The 21,022-nt window shown below is 38.8% G+C and overlaps 2 protein-coding genes across 3 annotated transcripts in view; one reads left to right on the forward strand and one right to left on the reverse strand.

The window, feature by feature from the left end:
* pcxa (pyruvate carboxylase a) overlaps positions 1 to 21,022 on the forward strand; it is a 124,740-nt gene that overhangs the window by 79,807 nt on the left and 23,911 nt on the right. The window lies entirely within an intron of this gene.
* On the reverse strand, positions 4,666 to 16,033 carry lrfn4a (leucine rich repeat and fibronectin type III domain containing 4a). Of its 2 annotated transcripts, XM_079846698.1 has the most exons (4): positions 15,621 to 16,033; positions 14,589 to 15,094; positions 11,690 to 13,348; positions 4,666 to 6,694 (listed from the first exon to the last, which is right to left on the reverse strand). In XM_079846698.1, the coding sequence occupies exons 3-4, from the start codon at positions 13,324 to 13,326 to the stop codon at positions 5,653 to 5,655; spliced, it is 2,679 nt and encodes an 892-aa protein (XP_079702824.1). In that variant the 5' UTR covers positions 13,327 to 13,348; positions 14,589 to 15,094; positions 15,621 to 16,033; the 3' UTR covers positions 4,666 to 5,652. The 2 variants fall into 2 exon arrangements, with proteins under 2 accessions (XP_079702824.1, XP_079702825.1); XM_079846699.1 differs by lacking the exon at positions 14,589 to 15,094 and having other exon boundaries at positions 4,672 to 6,694; positions 15,621 to 16,028.

Consider the following 21,022-nt stretch of genomic DNA (forward strand, 5'->3'; position numbering starts at 1 on the left):
AATCAGTTTACAAATATCTTCCACATATCAAAATCATTTTCTCAGAATATCTTATTTTGTGTTCTGCAGATGAAAGAAAATCCGACTGGTTTGGAATGACATGAGGGTCCGTAGAAGATGACAGAATTACATTTTTTTGGGTGGACTATCCCTTTAAGAACTTCATCTTTATGAGAACTTTAGCTAGCCCTCTCTGTGGATACTGTAAATGTTAACCATCATGTGTTTTGTGGTGGAAACCCATAGTATAGTAGGGTTAGAGTTTGGCTCTCAAAGGACTGAAGTTGCTTAGGCTGCGTTTTTGTGCGTGTTTGTGCATTACACTAGCTATCGTCTTGTCAAGAGACTCTCAGGAGAGAGAGAGAGAGAGAGAGAGAGAGGAGGGAGAGCTCAGCTGCTGCAGCTGCAGTGGAGTCATCACAGCCAGAGAGAGAACAGGCCAGCTCTGTCTGCATCACTGCTCCTGCATGCATGATCGGCTAACCACCTATGTTCCAATCAGTAGGTTTTAATTGGGTAAAGGAGGGCAGAATGTTGCCTGTAGCTATCACACGGAACCGTTCCATCCTCTCCTCCGTCTCCTCCTCCCTGTGCTGCCCACACCGTCTTTCATGCAGTCAGAGTTGTGTGCTCTTCATGGAGTTTGTAAAGACATTTATGCTCTCTGGGGGTGCTTGGGAAATAAAAGGCATGCTCATGATTTTAGACATCAGGCTCTGAGAATAAAAGCACTGGTAAAAATTAGACCATGCGATTATATGCGCTGTTCCTGACTGGAACTAGGTGTCACATCTGTGTGAAGTTGTGCTTTTCCCGGGCAGTTTTTGCAATCTGCTTGGTCTTCAATCACACTTTCCCTTTGATTATAAATTAATTCTTTCATCTTCAGATTTTCCATTTTTTTTACTATGCCAATGAAATGGAGGGCCTCACAGATTCCTAGTGTGTAGCTCTGTTCCAGACTCTAGTGAGCTACTGGATCTATGGACCCTACTGGAAAAAAACACTTAAAACAGCCTAAGCTGGTCTTAGCTGGTCTCTCAGGCCGATCAGGCTCGTCTGTTGGCTTTAGAGGGAATTGGGCACTTTTTAGCTACTGGAAAACCAGCTAGACCAGTGGTTCCCAACAGGTTCTTTTTTAGGACCTAGATTTTACATTTCACATAAATGTTTATTTATTTATTTATTTTTAATAGCACTATATACATACATATATAGTGCTGGGTGGTGACTGATTACATGTAATCTGGATTACGTAATCAGATTCTAAAATGAATAATTTGATTATATTATGTTTTTAAATACTCGTAATCAGACTACAATTACTTTTATTTTAGTGATTACTTGATTACATGTTATTCTCACAATGGCTGTAAATTAATCATAATTCATCGATTCTCCCTACTATTTTTGTTTTATCCATTAAATTTTCCTTTCTTAAAAATCTTACTCCTTACATATGTTTAGAAGGTCTTCCAGGTTTGTGGAATTGTGGCCTATAGAGGGCACAAAAGGATAAGAAATCTTTGAAGTTCACTTTTACGCTGCATTGCCAACAGTTAAAATGACAAATAAATGCATACTCCGAGAGTGCTCCACCAGATATGTTTGATTTTACCATCTGGATGCTCAAAATTGATCAGTTGAATGCACGTTTTTATACAGCTTATTATACACGTAAGTTACTCACCGTTCTAAACTAATGTGCTGCTGCATTGTAAATCACACACATACAAGACCGTAGCTCGCATATCATGTGCAGATCGAGTGCACACAAACACTCAGGAGCCAGAAATGTATTGTCAACACTGTTCTGTGATTTATCAATAAAATAGTTTCGAAACTGAAAAGTTCTAGCATATATTTCTTAGTAACTTAAACCCACAGCTTCTCTATTAGTAGAGAGACGGTGACAGGTAGAATTAATTCACACGCAATCACTCTCCCACTTATGCATTCATATAAATGTAATCTTTGCTACTTTATCTTTATCTGATTTAGAACAAGCAGAAATCTGTGAGAAATATAATGACCCAAAGACAAAAGAACTCCTAAAAAAAAAAACTGTTTTGTAGGAGCAATAGCCTTGCTAGCAGCACTGTCATATATCATAGCTGTGCACAAGGCAACCCGCGTTCGAGTCTCAGCTCGAGGTTCAGGCTTTTTCAGTTGAAAAATTAAGTCGTTCAACCCCTAATATACATCCATACATGCATGCATAATATATATTTATACTACAGGGCCGTTGAATGCTTGAATCTGATTGGTTGACGAACGTTCTAAGGTGTGCATTATTTTCAGGGAAACGCACAGCTAAAGTAGTTCCAGGCAGGTCTTGACCGCATTACAGTTCCATATCACTTCGCGTAGTTAACGGTAATAACGGAAAATAGGATACAATTCATAACAAGAAAAAACATGCAGCCCCATGCGCTTGATCTGCAATTTTCAATGTCTAGCTTCACAATCAATAGAAACATGCAGTTTAATTTTAATAAATAAAGTATATAGTCCTGTCTATATTATAATCAATAGAAAATTAAACTGAATATAGGCTAAATAAATGGATAGTCCTGCAGTACGGATTTTTATTGCAGATAATAATAAATAAATAATTATTTATAGGCCCACTTGTTAAAAGGGCTTTGTGTTTCATTTATTTGGCTATAGTCTACTGTCATCTGTCAATGGAAAAAAAAAAAAAAAAAAAAAAGAATGAACGAATTAGTTAAAACGAATTAAATTAATAAATAAATAGGCTAATAATACTGACGCACATGCTTTTCTGTCTCATTATCGCAACATCTCTTTCAAATAACTGCATTAATAACTGCATAAAGCCGGGGACACACTTTAAGGCCGGTTATGAATGCAATTTGATACTTATGACTGACAATGCCCAAACGCGCGTTCAGCGCGTTCAGTCTGTGTTCAAAGTCGGTGTTTAAAATCTGTCTATGAAAACAGTCAGAGAATGTGTCAGCTAGTCGTGTGTCCCAGCATTAGTCTGCTATCAGCGGCTCAAACCTCCGTTACTAACTCTAAAATGCCGTTTTGGAATTAGCAACGAGGCATTGGTTTAGATGCGTAAGAAATTAGTCCTACATACAAGAGCGTTTTAATGACAAAAACTTTACAAACGTCTTGAAATACATAATCTGAACAATGTTTCGAGGTGTGGTAACTGTAGTATAAGCGGAATAATTGACTTCAGGTCGTTGAATTATTAGAAAAATAATGCACACCCGAGGTGAACGGCCACTCCGCTTCGCGTCGTGACCGCATTACCACCTCGGGTGTGCATTATTTTTCTAATATATATATATTCACATATATGTAATATTTAAGAATATTTGAAATAGGTTATTACATATTTTTCGACCCAATTTGTGACCCATTTTTAGTTCTCGACCCACCACATGATAAACACTGAGCTACACCATCTAAGACCAGCTGTCTACCTTGCTGAAAACCCATGTAAACAAGCCTAAGCTGGTTTTCTGGTCTTACCTGGTTTTTTTTTCCAGCTGGTTAGGCAACATTTTAAGCCACAATAGGTGAACCCCCTTCATTAAACTATTTTATTCAGTATTAAAAAGTATCAATTAATATAGAGTATCACAAAGTTATTAGCTTACCATCATGTTAATGTCAAGCTCTATTGGAATTAACTCAATCTTTAAGCATTAGACAGGGCTCTTAAAGGAGAAGTTCACTTTTAAAATGAAAATTCTGTCATCATATACTCACCCTCATGTTGTTTCAAACCTGTATGAATTTCTTTCTTCTGCTGAACAGAAAGGAAGATATTTAGAAGATTATCAGTAACCAGACAGTTTTTGGGTCCCAATGACTTCCATAGTATTTTTTTTTCCTACTATGGAAGTCATTGGGACCCAAAAACTGTCTGGTTACTGATAATCTTCTAAATATCTTCCTTTCTGTTCAGCAGAAGAAAGAAATTCATACAGGTTTGAAACAACATGAGGGTGAGTATATGATGACAGAATTTTCATTTTAAAAGTGAACTTCTCCTTTAAGCTCTTCAAATGAGTAGCGCTATTTGTTTGGCTTGTATGAATGGCTTTAAATCAGACTTGCATTTTGATTTAGATGTTAACTTAGAAGGTAGCAGCTGATGTAGAGAGTAGTTAGTTGAAGCAGCTCGTTAAGTTTTAGGAAAGAGCGGGGATTGATTTAACACACATACTGGGATTACATAAACACGCATCGATGTATGCATATGTTCTCTCTGTATAATGAATCGGCTATAACCTGAGCTTTAAGGACCATTTGCGATATCCGTTGTAACAGCGCTTAGCATAACACACAAACCAGGCAGACAGGAAACCTCCCCCAACTGCACCAATGTCCTCTTTTTCTGGTCCACACCTTCACCCCTGCCTCTTTCCTTTCATCTTCGTCCTGTTTTCCTCCTCTTCTGTCGACTGTTATATAAAATGGTCTGTAGTGGGCTTGACACAGCAGAAATGAAGAAATATAACAGGAAATTACAAGCTTCATCTTGAAGCCTTAGCTCATATAACACATTACTACTTTGATATCTTGCAGATTAACAGACCTTGTTGTTGTTGTTGTTTATTATCTGCAATTAAATCTCCAGTTAAGTTAGCTGAGCTAGAATTAGTACACTAGAGACATTAAGCTGATTATCCTATTTGACATTTTAATCAGGTTTTTTTGGGGGCTGTATGCCGTGCTGCCAGTCAACTGCAGCACTCTATTTTTTTGGTTCATGTGGCATATGGCTTTTTATTCCAGCTTCTCTTAAGCAATTAACCTTGGAGCTATCATATCAGATTGATCTCAATTAGAGCTTCATTACAGCTTCATTCCACAATACAGAATATCATTTTTACAGAACAGTGTTTTATTCTTTTTATGACTCTGGAAAAAAGGCTGATCAGACAAGAACAATTATGACTATTCAGACCACTGTTGAATGACATTTGAACAAATGGTTACCCCGTTCTTAACACCAATGTATTGAAGTCTTCTGAGAGTCCCACTCCTTCCATCTTTTCAATTCATTGAAAAACATATCCGTTTGAAAAAATTTAAAGAGTGAAGAGAAACTTTACAGCATATTTATATTCTTTCTCTCATTAGAAGGCCCATGTTGTGCTTCTTTGCAGCAGTGTATTCCAACAGATAATGCATTCTCTCTTTGGGTTTGAAATTTTTTTTTGTTCTTTTTTTTTTGTGATATTTACCCCCTTAGTTTTTCAGCTCCTCATTAGCATTCGAATAGTGTTTCTTCTACATAAAGTAGAGGCTGATTTATTCCAAAATGTATTAATTGGTTAATTAATCTTGTTGAAACAGATGCTTTAGGTTGTAATCCCCCATGCCTTGGGCCTGCCGTAAAAAAAACAAGCCTGTCCTTGAATCTCATTTCTTCAAATCCTACTTGTCATTCTTTGTCTTCACATAATTTGATTTTGAGCCTTGTTGTGGCTTAGAATAATGGCGGTCATCAAATGATAGCCAATCCTTTGTGTCAGGAGCATTACTTCTCATCAATTCTGCCCTCCCCTGATAATTTCTTATCAAATTTTTTTTTTATAGTTCTCTCTCACTGCATTTGTTTGTTTGTATCAGCCTTTCTTAGGCGAATCTTTCTTTCACAATCTACACCACACTTTCCTCCAGGTCTCTTGGATTGACGGTCATGCTACTGTTTGAGTTTGAAGTCGAGTTAGAGTTGGAGTTGGAGTTGTTAGAAGTGAAGGCATGTAGACAATTTTGCGTTAGGCCGTTGCCATACTGCTCGCTGCTACCCGTGCTGGATGTGCTGGTCGTGGAGGCACAGTGGACAAGCATGCCATGTAGCGACTGGCTACGACGGGTCCAGATGACACTCAGCCGCTTGGCGTAGCCGTAACATGTGGTGGTGGTGGTGATTTCACCCACATCAAAAGAGCAGCTACGCTTGGTTTTTAGTGCCTGCCTCAAGTCTGAGCCTCCTTCCCTTCCGTCATCTCCATCTTGTTTCAATGCAAGCGAGGCCAAGGCCTCTCTGTCCATGTCTCTGTCTTTCTCCAGAGGTTTCCGCAACTTGAGCCTACCTGCTCGCTTTTGTGTCGGCATGGGCAGTGTGTTGCTTGGGGAGTAGAAGAGTGTCAATCTCTCACTTTCTGGTGTGAGAGGACTAAAACATTTTTCCCTCACTGCCCCGTCATCCCTATCGTGTGTGCCATGGTGTGGCTCCGGGCTCTGTTTGGGTTTTGAGAGAGAACTGTGCTTGCGTTTGTCTTTTGTTCTTTGGGCCAAGACTCCGTTTGGCAACGCCACCATCATCATACTGTTGTTTCCATTTGTCTGGGCGTAAACATCCACCCCTTTGGCTGGCAAGAACTTGCCGGGCCTGTTGGCATCATCCCGACACTCTCCGCATACACGATGGCGCACCATCATGGCCACGGTGAAGACCAGAAGGGTTACTACCACCACACCACCCACCATCACTGTCAGTGTGCCGCCCAGGAAGTGAGCGTGCAGAGAACGGCATTCTGGATAATCCTCTTTAGTGCTGAACTGGATGCAGCCCAACACCTTTGTAGTAGCCAAGGAGGAGATGCCATCATCGAATATGGCCAAGACACACAGGCTGTAGTCCGCTCCTGACACCAAGTTTTTCAGCAGGAAACTATTACTGGTTGGAGGCAGAATTCTGTAACCAAAAAAAAAAAGGAGACTTTATGAGAAATTAAACATTGAGGAGAAATGCAGCCAGAAATGCACCAAGCACAATAAGGTGAACTTGATTGATTTCAAAGCTTTTGTAGTGAAAATGGTCAGTCTGACAAGCAATTAAGCATTTTTACATTAAAGCTGAGAGGTTGCTGACATGCTTCTTGCCTGAAGGAATCCTGCCCACACTAGTCTTTACATTCTGGCTGAAACTGTGTCTATACAGTACTCTTTAATAAATTTCATTGACTGTCCACTGCATTTGCTTTGGCTGCTAGGTATATGTGTCTGTAATGAAAATGCTTTGAATGGCTACACATGATTCAAGTTCTTTAATTCACTTTACTTCGAAAGGCAATTAGGGTTTACAGCAGAAGGACCTTAAACAATTTTAATCTCTTTTGCTCTGGTTTCAATAAGCTATTTCCCTCTTTCCTCTTCACATTCAATAAGCTTTTGTTCAGATTTGTCAATTTTATTTTGACTACACTATCTTTCCTTGAGTATCAACCTCAGTAAAAAGGTGTGTAGTGTTTTTGTGCTGCACTGGAAGGAATCAAATACCATGTTCACATTCAAATTGACTTGACTTTTTTTTTGAGCTCAGTGTGTTACTGCATATCAATGAGATATCTGCAAGCTTATCTGCATATAAAATTTCACAAATCTAATGGATCATTTGAATTACAAGCTTCACAGGAAACGTCTTAATGATATGCTGTTAATAAAGCCCTTGATTTTCTCCATGATTCGTGCTGGGCAATGATTTTGAAAAAGAATTTAAATAAAATTCTCCCGTTATTTCTATAGAATGGTTTGCATTTTGAGATCAGTTCAGGTCAGATGTATGATAGGGATTTTTTTAACCTGAACTATTTCCTCAACTTTATATTTAAACGGTCATGAAACTCTAAACTAAATTTTCTAAGATTTTCTAAGTTATTTGTAGAACATCATAGAAGAAAATGTTACCATATATTAGTTTTAATTCTAGTTCATTTGAAGCTTTTTTGCACTATTTTCATCTTCCGGGTTTAAATTAGTCTTTGTGTCAACGTCACAGGATGTGACATTTTCTTGTACTATTCTACATCAATGACTCATCGGTGTCTCATAATTAGTCATGAGACTGCATGCCTTATCCTATGAGAAGACGCCTCACTTAAAGGGATGGTTCGGAATAAAATCAACCTAGGGTCCTTTGCACCATGACCTCGAGCCAAACACCCCCCCCCCCCCCCCCAGAAGCCTTTTTTCCCTTGGTCGAACATTATTAAAGTTAGAGCTTATTTAGAGATATCAGTCGTATGGCTTAGTGCAGGCGCTAATGGATCCTAGGCTGTATCTCGTATTCATGACAGCATGTGTTGATTTCCTATGACAGGCGCTTCAAACAGATCACAATACAGTAAATGTGAGATGCATTAATGGGTCAAAATGAGTGTTTGATTTTGCTTTTGTAAGTGTTTCTGCGTCTCATAAGTTCTCTTCCATAGATTAGTCTTTGACACAAATGCGATTCATCCACACTGTGAGTGTGACTGGCCCAATAACTGATCAAACAAACACATATACATATGTGTGTGTATATATATATTTTTTATTTCAATGCAAAGCTGTGCATTTGTGCGTTAAATTTTAGCTGTCACGGGATATGTAGTATGTATTTGTGTAATTTACAGTGAAATTACAAAACCATGTATAATAGTGGTGTCAACAATAATCGATTCGGCGATGCATCGCAATGCGGGGCATGCACGATTCAGCATCGATGCGGCAAAGTGCCATAATCGATTATGTCACTGTTTTAGGGGTGTAACGGTACGCGTATTCGTATTAAACCGTTCGGTACAAGGCACGCATTTTCAAACCGAACGGTTTCAAATGTAAGCGCGTCGCGAGCGCGCTCATAATGTAGACGCTGGCGCAACCACAACATCAAATGGCAAACGCAATGTAAGCGGAACGAAACTGAGCTACTCGTGACGGACTGTTTATCAGTTTGGACCAATGCAGCGCGAGCCGATCTTATACTACACAGCGCTAAGAGATCCAGTAAAGAAAGCATTTGAACTCGCCACTAAAGTAATAACATCGCTGCGAGATCTAGTGAGAAACATTCACATTTCTCCGTTATTAACGGATCAAACAGCGCTGACATGGAAACCAGGAAGAAACATTGTGACATGAATGAACTATCCAGTGTCCACAGATCTGCAACATTCACCATGGATTTACTGTAGTAACACTTACTGCAACTTTGGAAGTTTGGCAGGAATAGTGGGCTATAATGCCTTCAAGTAACGTTATGTCGGATTTATTTCGACATTATGAATAACATTGCCGCCCTCAAATGTTAATCTGAACTAAAATAAACATTTGTTTATAAGCACAAAATATTACATTTAATTTTTTCCAAGGAGCTGTTTTGTTTTATATGCTCCTAAGAAGAGTCAATTATAGCTCCATCATTGCTCAAAGAAAAAAAATGTCATACGTTATGATGTTAGTTCTAATAAAAAAAAGAATTAAAAAAAAAAATCAAGGAAACTTCTCTGGCATTTCTTTCTTTTTGCTGTATCGAAAACATACCGAACCGTGACACAAGTGTATCGTATTGAACCGAACCATGAATTTTGTGAACCGTTACACCCCTACACTGTTTATTTTCTGGCCTTGAGTTGGACAATAAAGTTGAAATTTAATTTCAAATGGTTCTCAAGCAGAGAGAAGAGAAACATTTCTCATTCAAAGCACTGAAAGCAGTAATTTATGCTTTCTTTTTCAGGTTTGAAAATGCCATATCCAATACCCTGTACCATTCAATTTTATTTTATTTAATGACATTTATGTCAAAGATACAGGAGAGTGATAATACACATAGCAGCCAATAAAATCTGTTGTTCAATATCTGACTGCTTGTATTGCCTCATGACTGATGAAAATTTTGCCTTGTTGTGTGCAGTAGAATTTTGATGCATCGCAATGCATCGTAGAATCGAATTGAATCGAATCGTTACCTGGTGAATCGTAATCGAATCGAATCGTGAGGGCAGTGCCAATGCACACCCCTAATGTATAATATATATTGTGTTACGTGTAATGGTAAATTGCAACATGCATTTGTGGGAAGCTTTGATGCTTTTAACTCAATGAGAGGGAAATAAAACTGTCAGAATCAGAAGCCGTTGCTGTGTTGTTGGTCCCTCTTCCCCCTTCACTTCGCATCTCACCACTCCCACTTTTGTAGCATTTTTCAAAACTGTGGTGAGAACTGACTGGTGCAGAAACAGCCAACATGATGTCTGATGCTAAGACTAGCCTTACTGTTACCATTAATTTTTTCTGTGGTTATTGACATTATGCCACAAATATTGTCAATAGTGCTTAACTTGTAATGAATGTGGAGCATTCCTTGAATGTGCAAAAATATCTAGGAAAAAGTCTATCTCTGTAGTTTAACGATGCAGTCAAGGTGGCCAGTCAAAGTGTAATGTCTGTCTTCTGGCCTTGAGTGGCTTACTGTGTTTACTCTTACAAATTCCTGCATGTTGATGGGAATAGCTGTAGTAACAGGTCCATTATGAAGATGCCTGGCCTCCCACTCATCCACTTCTCTGCCTGCCATCACTCAGCAACTGCTGCTACTTCTGCTACCTTCATCCCCCTCTCTTTAGCCCATCCTCCTTTATCTATGTATATTTCTCTCCTTGTCTCACAAACATGCCCCTCACCTTCACCATGCATTATTGATCCCAATCCCTGGAAATCCCACTGCTCCTTACATTTGTTAAGCCTTCCTAGATATGTCCTTAACATGCCAGAATGGGTTCATGTGTGTGCATGTGCAGTGTATATTTTGCTTTTATAAGCTCCCTTCTGAGTAATTGAGTGTTTATAGCTGAAGAGCTCTAGGAAGGTTGGAAAGGGAAAGGAAAAGGTAATGAGAGGAGAGAGTGAGATAAACAAATTGGATCATAAAATGAAGGCTACCATGGAGGAATTTCTTTGTCTGAAGTAGGATTTTTGAATTCAAACTGCGTTGTTTGCGCATCCTGATACTGCTGCACAGTATATAAAAAGTAATAAAAATACATCCATATCCGTGATCAGTAGCTGAACAATACCCAGATGATGTACTGCATCTGCTAAGATTCTGAGGTGTGCAAACATTGGACACTTCATTATCCCTTGAGAGAACAGGAGCTGATGCTGTGTCAGATTCAAAAGATAATAATGTCCAAAAACTGTGAGCCAGGTGGGTTTTTTTTTTTAAGTGCATGTACTGCTTGTACCAATAATTTTTTTTCTGATTAAATTTTACTTGTTAAACAACAGCCAAATAAATAGTTTTCTTGTTCATTGTTAGTGTGTCACAGGACAACATAGCAGATGTTTTATGTCTGGAAATGTATTTATACTATAAACATGCATGCCAAAAAAACATCAAATGTTGAGAAGTTCTTCACTGAATTTAGTACAAACTATAAATGTATGAGAATTTGGACACTACTACTGTGGAACTACTATGACTCCTCCCAGCTGTCTAAGAAGAGTCAGTGTAAGCAACTCCCACAGCCCCTCCCATGTGACCTGCCCCATCTCTATCCCTTTCTTCCTCCATTTAGATCCATTTCACTCTTCCTGATTTGCTGTGACACCATCTTCAAATGTGTAGGTTTTGCCCTTTTAAAGGGTCCATCCTGTTTTCCCCAGAGTCAGCAGGTCCCCTCACTCAAGTGCTTTGCTTTCTTTACCCCTCCCTGGCTATAAATAGCTGCCTGTATTTAGCCTCATGGCTCAACTTCTTCCTTCCGCTTTGGGATATTTTCATCAGTATCTGAAGCCTATAATCCATGAACATGAGCATCAAGGATGTTTACATGTTTACTTGAAATGCATGAAAACCAACACATCATTTTCTTTTCTTTTTTTGTCAAAAGTGCTGCAAGATCAAGAAACATGATATCCTTACCTATAAACGAGTGCGTCGTCAGCAGTGCTATTGTACTGGATCTGATACATCCACACCAAGAAAGGCATTGAAGATCGACCCATTTTCCAGCGAATCTGAGCTGAATTGGATGTCACGCCTAAAACTGCTACCAGGGTTTCTGCTCCTCCATTACTGCTTCCGCTTCCTCTTTCTCCGGTATCTCCCTTGCCTCCAGTGACATTCCGTACAGTCACCACACCAGTCCCTGCCCCTTCAACCCCTCCCCGCCCACTGCTAATATCAGACGATCCAGGGTCTCTGTGGTTGATAAGGGATATTGTACCATTACCTCTATGGGGAAGAGGGATGATCTTCAATTCTACCAGAGCTGTAGATTCCCCTGCAGCATTGATGGCAATGCACGTATAGGTGCCATCATCTCTGGCACGTGTAACCAAAAAGTCCAGCGTGCCATTGTAGTATGAACAAATGCGACTGGAGTTGGCCACAATACGGTCATCTGGTGACACCCAATGAATAACTGGCTCAGGGTCACCAATGGCTCTACATTTAAGTGTGGCTCTTTGACCCTCCAACACCCACAGCTTGTTGGTATTACGGGTGATCAGTGGTGGCTCACACGTGAACTCTTCCTCAGGGATGGACCAGAAGTAGCGACCCGCCAGATGAACAGGTGTGGCACACGTCTCCATGTCATCTTCCCGAATTAGTCGTCGTAGCCACAACAGCTCACAGTTGCAATGCAGGGGATTCCCCCCAAAGTTAAGGCTGGTGATGGAATTGTATGGTGTTGGACTGACAACCCCAATCTGGGATCTGGAAAACAGTGGATCAGGGGGAAGAGTCTGCAATCTGTTCGAGGTCATATCCAGTCGAGACAGTTTGAAGAGCTCACTGAAAGAACCCTCAGCAATCTGGTCTATTAGATTGTGATCTAGATTTAAGGTGTGCAGGCTAGCCATATTCTGTATAGATTCCCAAGGAACCCTGCGTAGGTTGTTGTAGGAAAGGTCCAGATCTTCCAGAGTCAATAGGAAGTCATCAAAAGCATCCACCGAAACATCTGTGAGCTGGTTGTTGTTGATGATTAGATGCTGAAGGTTAACAAGACCTGTCAGATCCTGAGGTCCCACCACTGTGAGACGGTTGGTGTCCAGGTGAAGTGAACGCAGACTCTCCAGATCAGCAAAGGCCAGTGGTTTTAGAGAATGGATGGTGTTGCGTGACAATGTTAGGTCAACTAGTCCTGTCATATTGGCAAAGTCTGCACCTCCCACTTCCAGGATGTAGTTGTCAGCAAGACGGAGCTCCACAGTGCGGCGATCAATGTTCGGTGGCACGAAAAGCAGACCTTTATTCACACAAAGTGTGCTTAGAGACTCAGATAAGTTCCGACACACACAGTGGATGGGACAGATGGACACCATGCCCCATGTCTCCCCTGCCAACACACCTTGTCCACTCTGCAGCAATACGAAGCCTAGGAGACTCAGCCAGAAAATTGTTGATTGTGGCATGGGACAGGGGCGGACATTTATTGGGCTGAAAGGGTTAGAGGAAGCATGATATCTCCTTGGCTGGATCCATTTTGAGTTGCCCTGTTCTTGCAACAGATTGGTTCCTCTAGATGGACTTCCTGGTTCTGTGCGTGGCATGGTAACCAGGTAGTCCACAGACCTGTGCAAAGAGAACAAATATTAGTGACTTCAACTCATAACTTGACCTGAGAAAAATTAGGACTTTCTGTCTCCCTCAATCCAGGGACTGCTTTTCTATCCACTAATCCCCTTCACAAATGCGGTTATCCATTAATTGCTACTGAGACTTAGAGACAATGTTATGCTAGTCGCTCATCCAGTATAAGCTTGCTTCATCCAACAATGTATCAAAGAGGAGCTAACCGTGAGTCATGTCCATTGGTTCAGATTAATGATTTACCTGGAATCAGTTGTCAGTTGATTGGATTTTAAGACATGCATCATGTGCCCAGCAAGTGCAACAAGAACCTTAAACTTTTCCCCTGTTTTGTGAGTGAAAGAGAGACTCAATTTGGCTGCCAGGGACAAACCCCAAGATGATCAGTCACATTCTAAGTGATGAATGCCTTGGCTGTCTTCTCATCGCAGATGTGAGATTGTGTGGCTGTTGTTGTGGCTGTGTGTGCAGACAAAGTGTATCTATTTACCCACGTCTTATGTCCTTTTGTTTGTTCTCCTCTCTGCTGCTCCCTGTTCTCCTACAGGGGTCTGATTACTCCATTAACCTGATACATAACTGTCTGTGTGTGCCTGCTCTGTCGCACACATGGGCAGAAGCAATCCAACCAGTGCAAGGAGAGTAGGGAGTGACACAAGCTGCAACGAGTGTGTAAATGAAGTTTAATTGCTTTCACAAGAGTGACTACCTGTGTTATCTAATGCACTGTTGTCCCTGAACGTGTGCAAATGCTTGACTTGGTTTAATTAATCCATTAGTCACCATCATCAAATATGTGTTATACTGTGATGGTGTTATGCTAATGCTTCTATTTGTTATTTACGTGATTTTGGACTGTTCATCTCAGTCTTACATAATGGCTCCAATGTCAGTCTCGTAAAGCAGTTTTTTTTTTTTAAACGAGTGTGTGCAACTGAGAATGGGTGAGATGAAGAGATATGATGGGGCAGCATTGAGAGTAGTTATAATCTATAAATAACCATGTGCAATTGGTTCAAAGCTGTATGTGTGCAAATTTGCTATAAAGAATGAATACCCAGTGGAATTTAGATTCATTGTGCTGAATCTGGAATTACACACTGTAAATATCCTGAAAACAATTGACAAACCTCATGAGGTCCTGCCTGCCAGCAGTAGGTTAGTTTGTGCAGGGAGGGAAAGGAGAAAACGACGAACAAAAAAATACTGTAATTTTTCATACCTGTTGTGTCTGTTTCATCAAGATTTAAAATGGTTTCCAATCCTTTCAGTTCTTTTATAAACAAACTGCCCAGCTAGTCCCATTATTGCTTCAGATGAAAATCCAGAAGTGAAACACTGTAAACACTGTGGAAATATTCAGATGTGCTGAGGGTAGATTTGTTCCTCATAGTTAATGACCAAAAATCAAGATGATTTAAATTTGATCTGTGGTCAAATGGATGAATTACTGTCACATCATGACTGCCTTGCCGTTCTTTTCTTCGCCATGAGTCACTCTGCCCAGTTTCCATAATCTTCTGTGAACCTCAGTTAAAAGTAAGTTGGATTATTTTTTTTCTTGATTTTCATAATTTTCTGCATTTCAGGAAATGCATCCAAATTCTCCTTCACTTCACAGCATTTTTAAATTCAGACTCCAAGTGAAAGCTTGTTTTATTAAAATCTTCTATTTGGAAAGGTGCTTCCAGTAGCAAGTGCTTCCAATCCATTTAATCTCAGAGTGAACTGCCAAAAGAAACACAAATATTTAACCAATATTAAAAGCTCCCATTCTTTAAAAAAAAAAGCTCACATCAGTTTATTTTTGTTCTCTCATTACCTTGCATAGACTTATAGCTCAGATGACACATCTTAAAGCGGAAAGCATGTTGTGTATCATTCATGTCTGTTTGCTGATGTCAGCGTCTTATACTATTGAGGATCCTAAATTAATTGATTCTTCCTGTAAACTGGCGCATTAAAGCAAATAATCCAATTAGACCTGCTTTCAAGCAGACCCTGTGGGTCTGACTGAGCCAAATTTGTCTGTGTATGTGCGTGCATGCACTCTTGTCTGGATGGACCTGAGGTCTATAGACTCATTTTCACTGCACGATTACCTCCTTTTTGTTTTCCTTCTCTGTCTCTCTCTCTCTAATCCACCCTGAACTGTTATTCTTTCTACTCTGTCTTAACTAACTCCAAATCTCTGTCTCCACTCCTCCTCAGCCTCTCCTAAATACCTAAAGGGTAAAGGCAAACATATACCTACCTTTTTTATTTCCAAATTCCTGCTTGTGTCCATCCGAGATAACTGCTGCCTTTTCCAGGGGTCCCTTTCCCTCTACATCTCAGGTTTGTCCAAGAGGGATTTTGGGTAGCATCCTCACCCCTTGTTTCTCCCCCGACCGCTTCTTTTGTTTTTACTTTTGCAAACGGTCCCAGGAAACCCTGCCCACAAAGTAGGCAACCATTACCTACAGCCACGAAGAACCTTTATATGACAGTGCTGTAGAGTCCCAGCTGATGTCGCATATTACCATCAATCAGTGCCTTGTTTTTGCTTTTTCGTCCTGCTCTGTATTCTTGAACTGCGCGAGTCTGTGATTTGTTGGTTTTGATGCAGGGAGCAAGCCGATGCGAGCGTTTGCAACTGCAATGTGTCTGCCACAGCAAGGGCAGAGTGAGCGGGAGGGAGGGAAGAGTGAACGAGAGAGAGGGAGAGGGAGAGGGAGAGGGAGGGAGAGAGGGAGAGAGGGAGAGAGGGGGAGAGGGGGGGGGGGGTAGTGGTAGAGCCTGAAGCAGTCTTGGCTCTCGGTATGAAGAGAAAGATGAAATGCAAGGGTAAAAATGGCAGAATGAGAGTGCATTGGCAGACAGGGGTGTGGGGCTGGATGTGGAGAGGATTGCCCAAAGTTTTTATATATATATATATATGTATATGTGTATATGTATATGTTTATATATATGTATGTTTATATATATATATATATATATATATATATATATATATATATATATAATTAAAAACAGATACTGAAAGAGGAGCTGATTTTGAGAAATCTGTTTTTAAAAATGCATGTGTTGTTGAAGGTGGGTAACTCTGAAATGCCTGGGTGGGTGATTCTGATGCCTTTGACAGGATATGACATGGCTCCACCCCATCCCCAAAACAGCATCATTGACTGTCAGAATTTTTTTTTCGTATTATGATACATTTTGATAAATTATGTTGATAATTTTTGTAAAATTTAAATGAATAAACTGCATAAATGGATAAACGTCCAGATATAAATAAAACAGTAACTGCTTTCACAAATGTTCAATTTGTTAACTAATAATGAACTAATAATGGGCCAGTTTTATCAATCTAGGTATGTTTATTTAAAAATACACTATGTACTTTGTTGTTAATCCATGTTTATTCATAATACATGAAGTAATATTAACGTATACAACTTGAAATGTTAAAAATGTATTAGTAAACACTACTGTTTAAAAGTTTGGGATTGGTAAGATTTCGTTAATGTTTTTGAAAGAAGCCCCTTATCCTTAGGCTGCATTTATTTGATCCCAAAATACAGTAAAGCAGTAATATTGTGAAATATTACATTTTATAATAACTAATTTCTATTTTAATATTTTTAAGATATATTTTATTGTGATGGCCAAGCTGAATTTTCAGCAGCCATTATTCCAGTCTTTAGTGATTCTTGATTCTTCAGAAATCAACCTATTATGTAGTTTAATATTTTTGTGGAGAACATGATGCATTTTTTCAGGATTCTTTGGTGAATAGAAATTTACAAGTAACAGCATTTATTTAAAATATAAATATTTTGTAAAACTATTAATGTCTTTGTCACTTTTTGATTAATTTAATGCATGAATAAATGTATTCATCTCTTTTTATGGTTGTGTATTTAAAAATAAACATTAACCAAGATTAATAAATGCTGTTAATAAAGAGTTGTTCATTGTAGCTATTAGGTTAAATAATGTTAACAAATTGAATTTTATTGTAAAGTGTTAGCCTAAAATTAATGTCTTGGTCCAATGGTATGACTTGCTGTTGATGCAAGTGGTCAGTGGTTCAAAACCCACTGTCTGTACTAAATCATGAGAGAGCTGTTCTTATAAGCTGATCTGTATAATCATCTTATGAGCGTGAGGCTAATGCAGCGTTACACAGCCAGCAAAGTTGAGAAGTAGAGAAGGAGCCAAAGATGTTCAGTCCAAGTTGCACTTTTTTTCAGTTTCTCATGTTCTATCTCTGATTCCCATATTCTTTGTTTTTCTGGGCTCTGTGATTTTTAGGTGAGCGTGAGTCACTCACAGTCTTTATGCGGGTCTATATATAGAGGCCCAGGCACAGCTAAGCGGGCCGCACGCAACATTGCCAGAGGCCCGCTATAGCCCAGCTCCACACACTTGGAGCAAGTAACCAGTGGGCTCAGAGTCTGCTAAACCTCACTGCGGCTGACGTATCAGACTCCAGATTTGGCTGGCGAACCAGTATCAGTCTTGATTCAGTTAAATTATGTCTCCGACTATGACAAATCATGAATAATACATTTAAGTACCATAAGATGAATGACAAAGTTGAATGATTCATGTGTGTATGTACGTTGCACCTGCATAAAGAAAGACACTGCAACGGCTGGATCTAAACCACAACTAATTGCTGTGAAAGAGTGATTCCCAAGCAGGGGTGCGTGCACCCCAGGGGAAACCTAAGCGGGTTACTGTAAGACTTAGTTTCTTATACCTAGAGGAGAGAATTTAAAACCTAAAATATTAGAGCTGTAACAAAATTGGTTAAAATCAAAACAATATGTGTGGTTTGACTTTTTGATTTGAATACTCAAAGTAAAATATAAACTATCGTTGGAATACATTTTTTTTTAAAGAAATTAATACAAAGATGCATTAAAATGATCAAAAGAGACATTTACATTGTTTAAAAAAAAGACAGTGTAAAAAAAAAATGCTTTTCCTATCAAAATGCTTTCTATTTATCAAAGAAACCTTGTTAAAAAAATGTTAATTAGCACAACAACATTTATAATAATAAATTTGTGCACCTATTCAGCATATTAGAATGATTTCTGACTGGAGTAATGGAAGCTGAAAAATTACATTTTAACATAAATTTAAAATGGAAAACTATTATTTTAAATTGTAATGATATTTCACAGTATTACTGTTTTTAATATATTTTTCATCAAATAAATGCAGCCTTGGTGAGCATAAGAAACTTCTTTCCAAAAGATTTAAAAAATACTGAACGGTAGTGTTTGTGCGTTTATATACACTATATTCCCAATTTATTTATTTTTTATTTTTTTGAAAATCTGCAATATTTAAATAATATAACAATCACGGTTTCAATTTAAGAATTTAATCTCATAATGTATTTCTCAATATGTTGAGAAATTCATCAGATGTTTTTGCTGCTGGTGCCCTTCTCATTCACATTTGTACAAATGATGATGTATTTTGTTCATGGGTGATATTTCATACTGGTTGATAGTAATTAAAATAAAGATAATAATTAAAATAATACAAATGTCTTGAATTTAGTTAACGCCTCGTGGATTTTGTTTATGAATAAATTAGCTGTTAGGTCTTTTCTCAGTCGATTCTTCTCAGAATTGTCCAAACTTGTGGGTGACCTCATTATAATAATGATAGGTTTTATAGTATTAATTTGATGTAATGTGAATATAAAAGGAATTAAGAGCAACACATTTCTAGTTTGATGTTGTTTAAAGCATATTTGAGCCTTTCTAATGAGGCTGTGGAGACACAAAACGTTGGGAAGCAGAGTAAAGGACTTGAGATATCACCACCATGGACAGTCAAACTGGTTAAATCTGTGAGACTATGTTGTGATATTGCCATCTGTACTTCCATCTGTCTTGTTATACAGGTCCCATGGCTGGATAGTTGGCAATGTAACTGCTCATTTTAATCTTGCTTTCTTCGATGTGGCTGCTCCTTATTTCTAAATGTACAAATCCATACAGGTATCCATGAGAATATCCATATATACCTCTCTCTGCTTAGATGTTAAAGGAGTCATATGATGCGATTTCTTGTTTTCCTCTTTCTTTAGTGCGTTATGGAGCTGTTTGTGCTTGTATAAGAGCTGCAGAGTTCCAAAATCTCAAACACAAGAGATATTCTTTGTAAAACATTATTTTGTTCTTTCTAAAACTTTGTTCAAACACGACCCCACAAATATGCGTCAGTGTGTTGGGTCAGAGTTACACAACGCCCATGTATACGCAAAGAAAGAAGGCATAACTTTTATTCTCGCTGTATTATTGTTGCCGCCGGCGCCTCCATGTCGTGGAGATGCTGTGTTTTTCTTTGCGAAAGCCAAACTACTTTGTTTTTTTCCTTCCAAAAGAGGGCACAAAACAGTGGTTAAGCTTTATTTACAACACTTTTCCAGAACAGTACAACCAAAATATTCGACTGTGTGCTGCGCATTTTTCGGAGGACTGTTTCCAGAACCTGGGAAAGTACAAGGCCGGCTGTGCGCAGAAGCTGATTCTAAAAAGTGGGGCAATTGCATCTTTGCAAGTACAGTCTGGCGCTTCTGACTCAGACACAGCCTGTTAGTATGTTTTCATATTTTAATAATTTGCTACTGACTAGTCAAATGCAAGTTTTGAGCAGTATAGAGCACGCTTGTTTGTCGTTTCTACGATCACAAAATGCAGACATGGTTTTATGTTTACATAGTGTTCTCACTCCCGTAGCGCGCGGCGCGACGCCTAAAAAGACAGTAGGCTATAAGTCTTTATAATCAGTTATTATGTCCCCAATGAAATAAAACCTTACCAATCTGATACGTTCTGGTCTAGTCGCACTGGCAAAGTTGATCGATCAGTTTGGTCATCTGCATTTTCAGGATCAGATTCAGGCTCGAATTAATAAGGTAGTACCAGGGTAATACCGACATTATCACCTGTTATTATTGCTTTGGGAGCTTTAGGAGCAACAATAATGTACGGTATGTGTAAAATAATGACTTTTTTTTACCTAAAACCGTGTAAATACATTGCATTAAACCAAATACACAAAATAATGTTCTTTTTAGAACCGTCATATGACCCCTTTAAAATTCCAATGTTTTCTCTCTCCCACTTCCCTAACTTCATCCAGCCATTGAGGAGAGCTTGTGGGCATTGAATTGTTTCGGGCAATAGCCAGTGGTTTACCACTAAATGACACTGTCCAATCAAAGCTGTGAAAAGACGTTTCCTTCACCAGCAAAGGAAAGCTCTTCATTATTGTGCATGTGCATGCTTGTGCATGTTCTTAAGCATCCTATGGTTATTTTTATTGAACATGTGGACAGGATGTGGTTGTAGAATCATGTTATTGAAAGTCCCTTGTTGGCCCTGCTTTCCAAAAACCATTAACCCTCTATAACACTGGGTAAAATAAATACTTTCTTAAATGTTCTTTCCTCAAGGCAACATTGTGCCTTAAAAAGTGAATCCATATCATGCAAAAAAGCAAAAAAAATAAATGTAAACATTAAATTGCATAGCCAACAATGGAAACAAACACATTGATCATTTTTATGCATTATAAATTATAAAAGTTCTTTATTTACTTGTTGCCTTCAGGAAACATTGTACAATTGCACATCCTTCT

Source organism: Squalius cephalus (assembly GCF_949319135.1).
Source record: "Squalius cephalus genome assembly, chromosome: 17".
In the NCBI taxonomy this organism is placed as follows: domain Eukaryota; kingdom Metazoa; phylum Chordata; class Actinopteri; order Cypriniformes; family Leuciscidae; genus Squalius; species Squalius cephalus.